This window comes from Zosterops lateralis (assembly GCF_965231275.1).
Source record: "Zosterops lateralis genome assembly, chromosome: 32".
NCBI classification, from domain to species: Eukaryota; Metazoa; Chordata; class Aves; order Passeriformes; family Zosteropidae; genus Zosterops; species Zosterops lateralis.
Window position 1 is genome coordinate 1320127 of NC_139792.1, and position 15624 is coordinate 1335750.

Genomic DNA, 15624 nt, shown 5'->3' on the forward strand with positions numbered 1-15624 from the left:
CTCCCCGCCCTATTTAGGGTCACCCTCCACCCCATAGGGTCCCACCCCACCCTATAGGGTCACTCCCCGCCCTATTTGGGGTCACTCCACTCTATTTAGGGTCACCCCCCGCCCTATTCGGGCCCCTCCCCGCCCATCCCCACCCCGGGGCGGGCCCGGGGGTCTGTCCCGGTTCTGCGGGCGGGGCCGGCTCTGACACCGGCACCGACACCGGGCCCGGGTCCTCCCCCGGGGCACAGCGGGGATGGCGAGCGGGGGCTGCCGGGGGCTACCGGGGCTGGCCCTGTGGCTACCCTGGGTCACCCTGTGGCTACCGGGGCCGGTCCCGTGGCTACCGTGGGTGGTCCCGTGGCTACCGGGGACAGGCGCCTTTAACCTGGACGGGAGCGGGCCGGTGCTGAAGGACGGGCAGCGGGGGAGTCTCTTCGGGGCGGCCGTGGCGCTGCACCGGCAGCTCAGCCCCCAGACCCAGGGGTGGTGAGTGAGTCTGGGGGGACCCTGGGGAGACCCCCGGGGTGGGCAGGGGTGGGACCCTCGGGGTGGGGAGGAATGAGACCCCCGGCGTGGAGACCCCCGGGCTGGGCAGAGATGAGACCCCTGGGATAGAGACCCCCGGGGTGGGGAGTGAGTCAGAGGGGACTCTGGGGATGGAGACCCCTGGGGTGGGGAGGAATGAGACCCCCGGGGTGGGCAGGGATGGGACCCCCGGGGTGGGGAGGGATGGGGACCCCAGGGATAGAAACCCCTGGGATGGGCAGGGATGGAGAGAGACCCCCGGGATGGGCAGGGATGAGACCCCCGGGATAGAGACCCCCGGGATGGGGAGGGATGGAGACCCCAGACTGGAGACCCCTGAGGTGGGCAATGATGAGACCCCTGGGGTGGGCAGGGACCGAGACCTCCGGGGTGGAGACCCCTGAGGTGGGCAGGGAGGGAGGAGAGACCCCCGGGGTGGGGAGGAATGAGACACCCGGACTGGGCAGGGATAGAGACCCCCAGAATGGGGGGGAGAGATGGGATTTGGGGGGATCCTGTAACCGGGGTTTGTGGGATTTTGGGGTTGGAGGGGATCCTATTGCCGGAATTTGGGGGGGATCGGGACCCCCAGCCCTGGGGGATCCTATTGCTGGGATTTGGGGGGATTTTGGGGTTGGGGGGATCCTGTTGCCAGGGTTTGGGGGATTTTGGGGTTGGAGGGGATCCTATTGCCGGAATTTGGGGGGGATCGGGACCCCCAGGGCTGGGGGATTCTATTGCCGGGATTTAGGGGGATTTGGGGGTTGGGGAATCCCATTGCCGGGGAGTTCTGGGGTTGGGGGGATCCTATTGCCGGGATTTGGGGGTTCGGGGGGGGCCCAGGGACCCCCGCAGGGCGCTGCGGGCCGGGGGACAGTGACAGAGGAGACAGTGGCGGTGACAGCAGTGACAGGGACGGGGACAGCGCCAGGCCGCGATTATTCAGCATTGGCGGGGGAGGGGAGGGGGAATTCGGGGGGGGCAGCGCTGGGCTGGAGGGACCCCCCTGGAGGGACCCCCCTGGAGGGACCCCCCCGGGGCGTGTGGCCAACGCCCACCCGGGACTGCTGGCCAGGGGTCCGTGTCCCCTGTCCCCCAGTGTCCCCCATGTCCCCCGTGTCCCCTGTCCTCCAGCCCCTGTGTCCCCCTGTCCCCATATCCCCGTGCCCCCCTGTCCCCCAGCCCCCCGTGTCTCCTGTGTCCCCCTGTCCTCCATACCCCTGTCCATGTGTCCCTTGTCCCCTGTGTCCCCCTATCCCTGTGTCCCCCTGTCCCCTGTATTCCCCATGCCACCTGTCCCTGTGTCCCCCTGTCCCTGTGTCCCCCTGTCCCTATGCCCCCCTGTCCCCGTGTCCCTGTATCCCTGTGTGTCCCCATGTCCCCCAGCCCGTGTCCCCATGTCCCCCTATCCCTGTGTCCCTGTGTCCCCATATCCCCCATGTCCCCCTATCCCTGTGTCCCCGTGTCCCCCTGTCCCCCTGTCCCCCTGTCCCCCTGTCCCCGTGTCCCCTGTATTCCCCATGTCACCTGTCCCTGTGTCCCCTGTCCCCCATGTCCCCGTGTCCCTGTGTGTCCCCACATCCCCCATGCCCCTTGTCCCTATGTCCCCCCTGTCCCCCTATCCCTGTGTCCCCCTGTCCCCATGTCCCTGTGCCCCTGTGTGTCCCCATGTCCCCCAACCCACATCCCTGTGTGTCCCTGTGTGTCCCTCTGTCCCCATGTCCTCCTGTCCCCCTGTCCCTGTGTCTCCCTCCCTGTGTCCCCCATGTCCCTGTGTCCCCTGTCCCCATATCCCCCATGTCCCCCCGTCTCTCTGGATCCTCTCCCGGGGGTCTCACCCGTGGGGACCCCCAGCGCGGGCAGCTCTGTCACCCCTTGTCCCCCACCCCACCCCGTGTCCCCCCCGGTGTCGCCGTTGTCGCCGCGGTGTCGCAGCTCTGCCCCCGCCCCGCGTTCTTGTCCCCGGGGGCGGCTTTGGCCGCCGGTGTCCGGTGTCCCCGCTGTCCCCTCGCTGTCCCCGGGGCTGGCATTGTCCCCCTGTCCCCTGGCCGGGGGGGACACCCGTGGGACACACCCGTGCGCTCCCTCCTTTTTTGGCCATGTTGCCGCGGGGTTATTTTGAGTGAATTCCAGTTTATTTTTACCGCCTCGGTCTCTCTGTCACCACCCCCCGTGTGTCACCCCCCCCCGGGGCCATTGTCCCCCCCCGGGGCCATTATCACCCCCCCCCGGGGCCATTGTCCTCCCCCCGGGGCCATTGTCACCTCCCCGGGGCCACCGGGGAACGTCTCTGGTCCCCTCCCTGGGGGACTGGGGGTGTTTGGGGTGTCCTGGGGGGTCTGGGGGGGTGTTTGGGGTGTCCCAGGGGGGTCTGGGGGTGTTTAGGGTGTCCTGGGGGGTCTTGGGGGTGTTTGGGGTGTCCCAGCGGGGTCTGGGGGTGTTTGGGGTGTCCTGGGGGGTGTTTGGGGTGTCCCAGGGGGGTCTGGGGGGTGTTTGGGGTGTCCCAGGGGGGTCTGGGGGTGTTTGGGGTGCCCCAGGGGGTGTTTGGGGTGTCCCTGAGGGGGTCTGGGGGTGTTTGGGGTGTCCTGGGGGGTGTTTTGGGGGTGTTTGGGGTGTCCCGGTTGTGTCACTTGCTGTCCCCAAACGGGTCGGGGCAGCACCTGCTGGACATGGGGGTGGCACAGCTGGATGGGGGTGGCACAGCTGGACATGGGGGGCCCAGAGGAGACCCCAGGACCCATAACTGGGAGGGTGAGGGGCGCTGGGACGCCCCCCATGAGGGTTTGGGGGTGCTCAAAGCCCAGCTGGCTGCAGCTCGAGGGTCCCTTGGTGTCCCCTGGGGTGTCTCTGGGGGTCCCCATGTCCCCCCTCTCATTCTGGGGAGGGGTCCCTGCCCATAAACCTGCTTCCCCCTGCTCAGGGGTCCCCACAGTGTCCCCACAGTGTCCCCACAGTGTTCCCACGGTGTCCCCACGTCCCCCCTCACCCTGGGGAGGGGTCCTTACCCATGAAGCTGCTCCCTCTGTCCACACTCCCCGGAGCTCGGGGGTCCCCACAGTGCCCCCACAGTGTCCCCACAGTGTCCCCATGACCCCTCTGGCCCCCCAGGGACCCCCCCCAGTCCCTAACGGGGGTCCCCCCCCTCCAGGCTGCTGGTGGGAGCCCCCCAGGCCCTGGCCCTGCCCGGCCAAGCCGCCAACAGGACGGGGGGTCTCTTTGCCTGCCCGCTGACCCCCGAGCCCTCCGACTGCTGGCGGGTGCCCATCGATGAGGGAGGTGAGCTCTGACCCTTTCTGGGGGTCCCGGGGGGGTTTCTGGCCGGGCTGAGCCCTCCCTGTGCCCCCCACCCCAGAGGATCCAGAGAGGGAGAGCAAAGAGAACCAGTGGCTGGGGGTCAGCGTCAAGAGCCAGGGGCCCGGGGGGAAGATTGTGGTGAGTATTGGGGACAGTGGGGACAGGGGGGACACTGGGGACAGTGGGGACAGGGGGGACACTGGGGACAGTGGGGACAGGGGGGACACTGGGGGCAGCGGGGACATTGGGGACAGTGGGGACATCAGGGGATATTGGGGACATTGGGGGCAGTGGGGACACCAGGGACATTGGGGACACTGGGGACACCAGGGACAGGGGGGACACTGGGGACTGGGGGACACCAGGGACACTGGGGACATTGGGGATGTTGGGGACACCGGGGACAGCGAGGACACTGGGGACAGTGGGGACAGGGGGGACACTGGGGACACTGAGGGACAGGAGGGACACCAGGGACAATTGAGAAACTTATCAATTATATAATATTTATCTATTACATGTAACATTATATATAATATCATATATATATTATATACACTTATATATGTATATATAATATATTAATATATATAATTAAATATGTATAATTAAATATATATTCTATATAATAGAATTGTATATAGATAAGTATATATAATGTGATTGTATATAATTATATATATATAATTAGACATACAGTTATATATATTATATATATAATTAAATATATATATTTATATATTATATGTAATTATATATAATTATATATATTATATATAAATTATATATGTTATATATAATTATATATATATATTATATAATTATATATAATTATATATATAATTATATATATTTTTATATATCATTATATATAATTATATATAAAATTAAATATACAATTATATATAATTATATATATAATAGATATATTTTAATATGTATCTAAAATAATTAAATACATTTATCCATTAACTAATTAACCACATTTTTAACCCTTTCTTCCCCCCCAGACCTGCGCCCACCGTTACGAGGTGCGTCACCGCGTCCGGCAGCCGCTGGAGACCCGGGACATCATCGGGCGCTGCTTCGTGCTGAGCCAGGACCTGACGGTGCGCGACGAGCTGGACGGCGGCGAGTGGAAATTCTGCCAGGGGAGACCCCAGGGCCACGAGCGCTTCGGGACCTGCCAGCAGGGCCTGGCCGCGGCCTTCAGCCCCGACCGCCGCTACGTGCTGCTGGGGGCTCCGGGGACCTACAACTGGAAAGGTCAGGGGAGATGGTACCCCAAAATTGGGGTCTGGGGGGTCTGGGGGCCCCGGGGACCTACAACTGGAAAGGTCAGGGGGCAAAATTGGGGTCTGGGGGCACAGGGGACCTATAACTGGAAAGGTCAGGGGCCAGGGGACTCCAAAATTGGGGTCTGAGTGGTCTGGGGGCACCAGGGACGTATAACTGGAAAGGTCAGGGGGCAAAATTGGGGTTTGGGGGGTCTGGGGATACTCACAATCTGGTGAGTTGGGGGTTTGGGGGTCTGGGGGTACCCATAACTGGAAAGGGGAGGGGCCAGGGGACACCAAAATTGAGGTTTGGGGGGTCTGGGTGGGTGTTCCTGATCAGAGACCCTGGTACCTACAACTGGAAAGGTGAGGGGCGGTGGGGACCCAAAAGTCCAGCTCGCTGCAGCACGAGGGTCCCCACGGTGTCCCCATGTCCCCCCCTCACCCTGGGGAGGGGTCCCTGGTCTTGGAGCTGCTCCATCTGAATTCCCCGGAACTCGAGGGTCCCCAGAGGGTCCCCACGGTGTCCCCATGTCCCCCCTGTCACCTGGGAAAGGTCCCTGCTCATGGAGCTGGGAGGAGCTCGAGGGTCCCCAGAGGGTCCTCAGAGGGTCCCCACGGTGTCCCCTGTGGTGTCCCCATGTCCTCTCACCCTGGGGAGGGGTCCCTGCTCCACCAGAGCTTCCTGGAGCCCTTGGTGTCCCCTGGGGTGTCCCCTGGGGTGTCCCTGGGGTGTCCCCATGTCCCCTCTCACCCCATGGAGCTGCTCCATCCGCACTCCCTGGAACTCGAGGGTCCCCAGAGGGTCTCAGGAGGGTCCCCACAGTGTCCCCACGGTGTCCCCATGTCCCCCGGCCCCCCCAAAGGGACCCTCCGCGTGGAGCAGCTCACCCAGAACTCCCTGGAGCCCTCGGTGTCCCCATGTCCCCTCTCACCTGGGGAGGGGTCCCTGCCCATGGAGCTGCTCCATCCAAATTCCCCGGAGCTCGAGGGTCCCCAGAGGGTCCCCACGGTGTCCCCATGTCCCCCGGCCCCCCCAAAGGGACCCTCCGCGTGGAGCAGCTCACCCAGAACTCCCTGGAGCTGCTGCGGCCCGACGCCGGCCCCTTCGAGGCGGGGGGCGAGAAGGACCAGGACCCCTCACTCATCCCCGTGCCCGCCAACAGCTACTTCGGTACTTTGGGGAGGGGGGCAACACCCCCGACCCCTCCCCTGAGCCGCCCTGACGCCCCCTCCCCTCTCTGCGTGTGTGTTCTGTGTGTGTGTGTCGTGTGTGCGTGTCGCGGTGCCAGGGCTGCTCTTTGTGACAAACATTGAGAGCGCCGCCCCCGACCAGAGGGTCTTCCGGACCCCCCAGCCCGGAGAGAGGGTCCCCGGCGCGGCCGCGGACGTGGCGCACAATTCCTACCTGGGTTCGTGCGTGCGGCACACACAGGGCCGTGTCACCGCCTGGGTGTCACCTGTGTGTGCGTGTGTCACCTCCCATGTGACGTGTGTGGCCTTTCCCCTGTGATGTGTCACCTGTCCCTGTCCCCCTCGCGGGTGTGGCCTCGTGTTCTTGTGTCACACACGTGGCTCATGGGGTGCTGGCACGTGCGTGTCATCACACCTGGGCAGGGGTGTGGCCTTGGGGAGTGTCCCTTTGTCACTGTGTAGGTGTGAGACACACCCGGGTGTCACCTGTGCACTCATGTGTCCCCCCTCTGGACATGGATTCCTCCTTCTCGTGTCCCCAGACACGCCCTTGTCCCCAGAGGTGTCACACACCTGTCCTGGACACGCCCATGTCCCCACAGGTGTCCCCGGACACGCCCCTGTCCCCACAGGTGTCACACACCTGTCCCCAGAGGTGTCCCCAGACACGTCCCTGTCCCCACAGGTGTCACACACCTGTCCCTGGACACGCCCCTGTCCCCTCAGGTGTCTCTGGACACGCCCCTGTCCCCACAGGTGTCCCCGGACATGCCCCTGTCCCCACAGGTGTCACACACCTGTCCCCACAGGTGTCACCCCGCACACGTGTGGCCGCATCACGCCCCCACCCCCGCCACTGCACGGCCCCGCCCCTCTTGTGGCTGTCACCTCCCCCCCGGTGTCACCAAACACTGTCCCCATCCCTGTCCCCATCCCTGTCCCCAGTCCCTGTCCCCAATCTCCGTCCCTGTCCCCAATCCCTGTGTCCCCCATCCCTGTCCCCTCCTGTCCTCATCCCTGTCCCCTCGCTGTTCTGTGGCTGTTTTGGGGGCACTGCCAGTTTTGGGGAGGTCCCAGAGCTTTGAGGGGGGGTCCCAGCACCTGCTGTGTCCCCCTGTCCCCTCCTGTCCCCACCATCCCTGTCCCCTCCTGTCCCCTCCTGTCCCCGCCTGTCCCCCGGTGATGTTTTTGCATGGGGAGGGTGCATGGATTGTGAGGGGGGGGCTGGAGCCTGCCTGGGGGCTCGGGGGGCTTTGGGGGGTTTTTGGGGGGCTGTTCACAGCAATCACTGCATGTGGGGAGGAGGCTCTTCTCTGCCCCCCAAATTCTGCCATTTCCCCCAAAAATTCTGCTCCTTTCCCACAAAATCTGAACTTTCTCTCCCAAATTCTGCCATTTTCTCCACAAAATCTGCCCCTTCTCCCCCAAAATCTGCCCTTTCCCCCAAAAAATCTGCTCTTTCCCCCCCAAATTCTCCTCTTTTCTCCCCAAATTCTGCCCTTCTGGCAGTGCTGAGGGAGGGCTGGACCTGCCACAAGGAGAATCCCCCATTTCTTCAATTTTCCCCCATTTCCAATGCAGAATTCCCCCATTTCACCCCAATTCCCACTGGGACAATCCCCCCATTTCCCAGGAGGAAATTCCCCCACTCCTCCCCAATCCCCCCCAAGAGAATCCCCCCATTTTTCCTCGATTTCCCCCATTCCCCCCATTTTTCCCCATTTCCAGACTCAGATTTCCCCCATTTCACCCCAATTCCCACCTAGAGAATCCCCCAATTTCCCCCATTTTTTCCCATTTTTCCCCCATTTTCCCCCCCATTTCCCCCTCCTATTTTCCCCCATTTTTTATCCCATTTTTCCCCCCTTTCCCACCAGGAGGATTCCCAGGGCTGGGGGTGGCAGGACTGTCCCCAAACTCTGGAATGTCTCCTCAGTGTCCCCACAGAGTTTTTTGGGTGTTCCTGGGGTGACCAGATTGTCCCAAACCCCTCGATGTCCCCATGTCCCCACAGTGTCCTGGGTGATTCTGGGGTGACCGGACTGTCCCCTCAATGTCCCCACAGAGTTTTTTGGGTGTTCCTGGTGTGACCAGACTGTCCCTAAACTCCTCAATGTCCCCACAATGTCCTGAGTGACCGGGCAGGGGGTGGCTGGACTGTCCCCTCAATGTCCCTGCAGGGTTTTGGGTGTTCCTGGGGTGACAGGACTGTCCCCAACCCTGCAATGTCCCCAACCCTGCAGTGTCCCCATGTTCCCATAGGGTTTTGGGTGTTCCTGGGTGTGACCGGCCTGTCCCCAACCCCTTGATGTCCCCACAGTGTCCTGGGTGACCAGGCTGTCCCCTCAATGTCCCCATAGAGTTTTGGGTCTTCTGGGGGTGACAGGCCTGTCCCCAACCCCTCGATGTCCCCACAATGTCCTGGGTGATTCCGGGGTAACAGGACTGTCCTCAAATCCTGGAATGTTCCCATGTCCCCGCAGGGTTTTGGGTGTCCTGGAGGTGACAGGCCTGTCCCCAACCCCTCGCTGTCCCCGTGTCCCCGCAGGGTTTTGGGTCTCCTGGTGTGACCAGACTGTCCCCAACCCCCTCAATGTCCCCATAGGGTTTTGGGTCTCCTGGGTGTGACCAGGACTGTCCCCAACCCCTGGCTGTCCCCATGTCCCTACAGGGTTTTGGGTCTCCTGGGTGTGACCTGGCTGTCCCCAACCCCTGGCTGTCCCCACAGGGTTCTGGGTCTCCTGGTGTGACCGGCCTGTCCCCAACCCCTCACTGTCCCCATGTCCCAATAGGATTTTTGGTCTCCTGGTGTGACAGGCCTGTCCCCAACCCCTGGCTGTCCCCACAGGATTTTTGGTCTCCTGGTGTGACAGGCCTGTCCCCAACCCCTGGCTGTCCCCCCAGGTTTCTCCGTGGACTCCGGGGCGGGTCTGACCCGGCGCCAGGAGCTGAGTTTTGTCACCGGCGCGCCCCGGGCCAACCACACGGGCGCCGTGGTCATCCTGCGCCAGGACAGCGCCAACCGCCTGGTGGCCGAGGCCGTGCTGGCCGGAGAGCAGCTGACCTCGGCCTTCGGCCACGCCCTGGCCGTGCTGGACCTCAACAGCGACGGGTGCGTGGGGGGACACGTCACTGTCACCTTGGTCACTGTGGGACAGGTCACTGTCACCTTTGTCACTCTTGGGGACATCCCTGTCACCTTTGTCATTGTGGGACAGGTCATTGTCATCTTTGTCACTCCTGTCACCTTTGTCATTGTGGGACAGTCACTGTCACCTTTGTCACTCTTGGGGACATCCCTGTCACCTTTGTCATTGTGGGACAGTCACTGTCACCTCTGTCACTGTGGGACACGGCCCTGTCACCCCTGTCACCTCTGTGTCACCGTGGTCAGTGTGGGACAGGTCACTGTCACCTTTGTCACCTCTGTGTCACCGTGGTCAGTGTGGGACAGGTCACTGTCACCTTTGTCACCTCTGTGTCACCTTTGTCATTGTGGGACAGGTCCCCATCACCTTTGTCATTGTGGGGCAGGTCTCTGTCACCTTTGTCACTATGGGACACGTCCCTGTCACTGTGGTCAGTGTGGGACAGGTCACTGTCACCTTTGTCATTGTGTGACAGGTCACTGTCACCTTTGTCACCTCTGTGTCACTGTGGTCAGTGTGGGGCAGGTCATTGTTACCTTTGTCATTGTGTGACAGGTCATTGTCACCTCTGTCACCTCTGTGTCACCGTGGTCAGTGTGGGACACAGCCCTGTCACCCCTGTCACCTCTGTGTCACCTTTGTCATTGTGGGACGTGTCATTGTCACCTTTGTCATTGTGGGACACTTCTGTGTCACCTTTGTCATTGTGGGACAGGTCTTTGTCACCTTTGTCACTCCTGTCACCTTTGTCACTGTGGGACAGGTCCCCATCACCTTTGTCATTGTGGGGCAGGTCTCTGTCACCTTTGTCACCTCTGTGTCACCTCTGTGTCACCTCTGTCACTGTGGGACACAGCCCTGTCACCCCTGTCACCTCTGTGTCACCGTGGTCATTGTGGGACAGGTCATTGTCACCCCTGTCACCTCTGTGTCACCTTGATCAGTGTGAGACATGGCCCTGTCACCTTTGTCACATCATGGGCAGTGTGGGGCAGGTCCCTGTCACCTTTGTCACCTCTGTGTCACCGTGGTCAGTGTGGGACAGGTCATTGTCACCTTTGTCACTGTGGGACAGTCACTGTCACCTTTGTCATTGTGGGACACCTCTGTGTCACCTTTGTCACTGTGGGACAGGTCCCTGTCACCTTTGTCACCTCTTTCCCCATTTTTAAACACGTAATTCCCCCATTTTTCCCCATTTTTTCCCCATAATCCCCCCAATTTCCCCCCCATTTTTCCCCCATTTCTCCCCCATTTTTTCCCCATTTTCCCCCCATTTTTCCCCCATTTTTCCCCATTTTCCCCCATTTTCCCCCATTTCTTCCCCATAATCCCCCATTTCCCCCCATTTTCCCCCCATTTTTCCCCATTTTTTTATACATAATTGCCCCATTTTTCCCCATTTTTTCCCCATTTTCCCCCCATAATTCCCCCATTTTTCTCCATTTTCTCCCCCATTTTTTCCCCATAATCCCTCCATTTTTCCCACATAATCCCCCCATTTTCCCCATTTCTCCCCCATTTTTTCCCCATTTTCCCCCCCATTTTCCCCCCATTTCTCCCCCCATTTTCCCCCCATTTTTCCCCCTAATCCCCCCATATTTTCCAGCTGGCAGGACCTCGCCGTGGGCGCCCCGCACTTTTTCGAGCGGCAGGAGGAGCTGGGGGGGGCCGTTTACATTTACATCAACCCGGGGGGGCTTTGGGGCAGCGCGACCCCCCTGCGCCTCAACGGGGCCCCGGGGTCAATGTTCGGGGCGGCGCTCAGCTCGGCCGGGGACCTGGACCATGATGGGTTTGAGGGTGAGGGGGATTTTGGGGGGTTTTGGGGGGGGTTTCAGGGGGTTTTGGGGGGCTTGGAGGGGGTTTATGGGGGTCAATGTTCGGGGCGGCGCTCAGCTCGGCCGGGGACCTGGACCATGATGGGTTTGAGGGTGAGGGGGATTTTGGGGAATTTTGGGGGGCTTCAGGGGGTTTTGGGGGGATTTGGGGGGTTTGGAGTGGATTTGGGGAAGTTTGGAGGGGATTTGGGGGGAACATCAGGGGTTTGAGGGGGATTTGGGGGGATTTGAGGGGGATTTGGGGGGTTTTGGGGGGTTTTGGGGGGCTTGGAGGGGGGTTTATGGGGGTCAATGTTCGGGGCGGCGCTCAGCTCGGCTGGGGACCTGGACCACGATGGGTTTGAGGGTGAGGGGGTTTGGGGGGATTTTGGGGGACTTGGGGAGTTTTGGGGGGAATTTGGGGGGATTTCAGGGGGTTGGGGGTCTGGGGATGGACCTCAAGTGTGATGGATTTGAGGGTGAGGGGCTTTGGGGGTTATTTGGGGGGGTTTGGGAAGGATTTGGAAAGGGTTTGAGGGGTTTTGAGGGGTTTTTGGGGGGGATTTTGGGGGGGTTTGGGTACTGACGATGGACCTCAAGTGTGATGGGTTTGAGGGTGAGGGGATTTGGGGGGTTTGGGGGGGATTTTGGGGGGTTTGGGGAGGGTTTGGGGTCTGGGGATGGACCAAAACCATGATGGGTTTGAGGGTGAGGGGATTTAGGGGGGATTTGGGGGGGTTTCAGGGGGTTTTGTGGAGCTTTGGGGGGGGTTTGAGGGGGTTTGGGGTCTGGGATGGACCTCAAGTGTGATGGGTTTGAGGGTCAGGAGGTTTGGGGGGGGTTTGGGGGGATTTAAAGGGATTTTGGGGGGTTTAGAGGGGATTTTGGGGGTGATTTAGGGGGTTTTGGGGGTATTTGGGGGTTTTTTAGGGGATTTTTTTGTGCATGGCTCCAATGGGTCACCTCACCATGACAAAACCGACCCTGGGGGTCTCAGGATTTTTTTGGGGTCTTGCTGAGGAGAATTTCCCACCCCCCTCGGGGGTCTGCACCCCAAAGGGGTCCCTGAACCCCCAAAAACCCCTTTTTTCCCCAAAAAAAACCCTTTTTCCCCCAAAAAATCCCCTTTTTTTCCCCCAGACCTGGCGGTGGGGGCTCCTTTGGACGGGGCGGGCAAAGTGTTCATTTACCACGGCAGCGCCCTGGGCATCGTCACCAGCCCTGCCCAGGTGAGGGGTCCCGCCCTGGGGGGTCCTGGGGGGTCCCGGGGGGGTCTGGGCTCACCCAGCGCCGCCCCCCGCCCAGGTTTTGGATGGGGAGGCCGTGGGGGTCTCGGCTTTTGGCTACTCGCTCTCCGGGGGGCTGGACGTGGATGGGAACCTGTACCCGGATCTGCTGGTGGGGTCCCTGTCCGACACCGCGGTGCTCTACAGGTGAGACCCCGGCCCGGGGGAGACCCCCGGGAGCCCCAAATCCCTGAGACCCCCGACCCAGAACGGCCCCCCCAGCCCTGGGACCCCCAGGACCCCCCAAATTCCTGAGAATCCCAAATATCTGGAGTAGATCTCCCATTCCTGAGACCCCCCCAGGAGTCCCCAAATTCCTGAGAATCCCAAATCCCTGAGACCCCGACCCAGAACGGCCCCCCAGCCCTGGGTCCCCCAGAATCCCCAAATTCCTGAGAATCCCAAATCCCTGAGACCCTCAACCCAGAACGCCCCCCCCCCCCCCCCCAGCCCTGAGACCCCCCAGGACCCCCAAAATTCCTGAGAATCCCAAATCCCTGGAGTGTCCCCCCCAATTCCTGGGACCCCCAGCCCCGGAGAGACCCCCAGGACCCCCCATTTCTGGATCTGGGAGTGGGGGGCTCACCCCCAGACCCCTCAATTCCTCCATTTCTGGGTCTGGGAGTGGGGGGAGACCCCAGACCCCCCATTTCCCCCCATTTCCCCCATTTCTGGGGCTGGGGGTGCCCTCAGCAGTGGGGGGCTCACCCTGGGACCCCCATTTTTGGGGCTGGGAGGGGGGGCTCACCCCCAGACCCCCATTTCGCCCATTTTTGGGGCTGGAGGTGCCCCCAGCAGTGGGAGGAGACCCCAGACCCCCCAATTCTGGGCTGGGGGTGCCCCCAGCAGTGGGAGGAGACCCCAATTCCCCCATTTCTGGACCGGGGGTACCCCCAGCACTGGGAGGAGACCCCAGACCCCCCAATTCCCCCATTTTTGGGGCTGGGGGTCCCCCCAGCAGTGGGAGGAGACCCCAGACCCCCCATTTCTGGTCTGGGGGTGCCCTCAGCACTGGGAGGAGACCCCAGACCCCCCAATTCCCCCATATTTGCGTCTGGGGGTCCCCCCAGCAGTGGGAGGAGACCCCAGACCCCCCAATTCCCCCAATTCCGGGCTGGGGGTCCCCCCAGCACTGGGAGGAGAGCCCAGACCCCCCATTTCCCCCCAATTCCCCCATTCCCGGGCCTGGGGGTGCCTCCAGCAGTGGGAGGAGACCCCAGACCCCCCAATTCCCCCCCAAAAAGGGCGCGGCCGGTGGTTCACGTGTCCCGGGAGGTGTCGCTGGTGCCGCCCCAGATCGACCTGGAGCAGAGCACGTGCCCCGGCCTGGAGGGCACCTGGTGGGTGTCCCCGTGTCCCCCCCCCCCGTGTCCCCCCTCCCTGAGCCCCCCTGGGGGCGGCGGGACCCCCGGAATGACCCCCCGACCCCCGTTCCCAGTGTGGAGGTGAGAGCGTGTTTCAGCTACACCGGGAGCCCGGCCAGCTACAGCCCCAGCCTGGGTGAGTCTGGGGTCCTGGGGGTCCCTGGGGGGTCCTGGGGGGGGCTTTTCCCATCCCTGGGGGTCCCTGGGGGTCCCTTCCCCATCCCTGGGGGTCCCTGGGAGTCCCCGAGTCCTGGGGGTCTCTGAGCCCTGGGGGGGCTTCTCCATCCCTGGGGATCCCCCCAACCCCAGAGGGTCCCCGAACCCTGAGGGTGTCCCCCATTCCGGAGGGTCCCTTTCCCCATCCCTGGGGGTCCCTAAACCCTGAGATTCCCCATCTCTGGGGGTCCTTCCCATCCCAGAAGGGTCCCCCCCGATCGCTTGGGGGTCCCCGAATCCTGGGGGTCCTCCCATCCCCGAGGACCCCCCCAGTCCCTGCGGATCCCTCCATCCTTTGAAGTCCCCCCAGTCCCCGGGGATCCCCCAGCCCCGAGCACCCCCATCCCTTGGGACCCCTCCCCAATCCCCAAGGACCCCAAATCCCTGAGGACCCCCCACCCCTGGAGATCTCCAGTCCCTCAGGACACCCCCAATCCCCGAGGCTCCCCCATCCTTTGGGACCCCCATCCCTGGGACCCACCCCCCCCCCCAAATCCCCAAGGACCACCCACCCCGAGGACCCCCCATCCTTTGGGACCCCCCATCCCTGGGGATCCCCCAATCCTCGAGGACCCCCATCCTTTGGGACCCCCATCCCCAAAGCCCCCCCCATCCCTTGGGACCCCCCATCCTTTGGGACCCCCCTCAACCCCCAATGACCCCCCCACCCTTTGGAACCCCCATCCCTGAGATCCCCCCCCCAATCCCCAAGGACCTCAAATCCCCGGGGACCCCCCACCCTTTGGGCCCCCCCACCCCTGGGTGCCCCCCACCCTTGGGTGCCCCCCGCCCTGACCCCGGTGCCCCCCCAGAGCTGCAGTTCCTGCTGGAGGCGGACTCGGAGCGGCGGCGGCGGGGTCAGAGCCCCCGGGGGTCGTTCCTGGGCCGGGGTCCCGCCGACCCCGAGAACCAACTGCGGGGGTCCCTGGGGCTGCCCCGGCCCCGCCAGCGCCGCTGCAGCAGCGCCCCCTTCCGGCTGCATGTGAGAACTGCGCCCCAGGCCTCGCCTTCCTCATCTTCTTCATCCTCATCCTCTTCATCCTCACCTTCCTCATCCTCATCCTCCTCTGCCTCCTCAGCCTCGCCCCTCGGGCTCACCTTCCTCATCCTCATCATCTTCATCCTCTTCATCCTCAGCCTCCTCTTCCTCAGCCTTATCATCCTCATCCTCCTCACCCTCCTCTTCCTCGGCCTCCTCATCCTCCTTACCTTCCTCAGCCTCATCCTCCTCATCCTCGACATCACCTCAGCCTCCTCTTCCTCACCTTCCTCATCTTCAACATCTCCTCCTCATCCTCAGCCTCCTCTTCCTCATCCTCACCTTCCTCATCATCCTCATCCTTCTCAGCCTCCTCCTCATCATCCTCCTCTTCCTCATCCTCAGCCTCCTCTTCCTCATCCTCCTCATCCTCCTCTTCCTCGGCCTCCTACTCCTCATCATCCTCCTCAGCCTCACCTCCTCTTCCTCAGCCTCTCCTTCCTCAGCCTCACTTCTTCAGCCTCATCTT

At 62.1% G+C, this 15624-nt stretch overlaps 1 protein-coding gene across 1 annotated transcript; it reads left to right on the forward strand.

The window, feature by feature from the left end:
- Window positions 1-244: 244 nt before the first annotated feature.
- Window positions 245-15122, forward strand: ITGA7 (integrin subunit alpha 7; the record flags this gene model as incomplete). Its single annotated transcript, XM_083880985.1, has 13 exons — window positions 245-477; window positions 3665-3792; window positions 3869-3948; window positions 4821-5076; window positions 6130-6261; window positions 6380-6499; window positions 9186-9393; window positions 11040-11233; window positions 12391-12479; window positions 12556-12683; window positions 13781-13876; window positions 13975-14036; window positions 14929-15122. Coding segments are annotated over 13 exons (1920 nt in total), but the record flags the coding sequence as incomplete, so codon positions are not given.
- Between the last annotated feature and the right edge of the window lie 502 nt (window positions 15123-15624).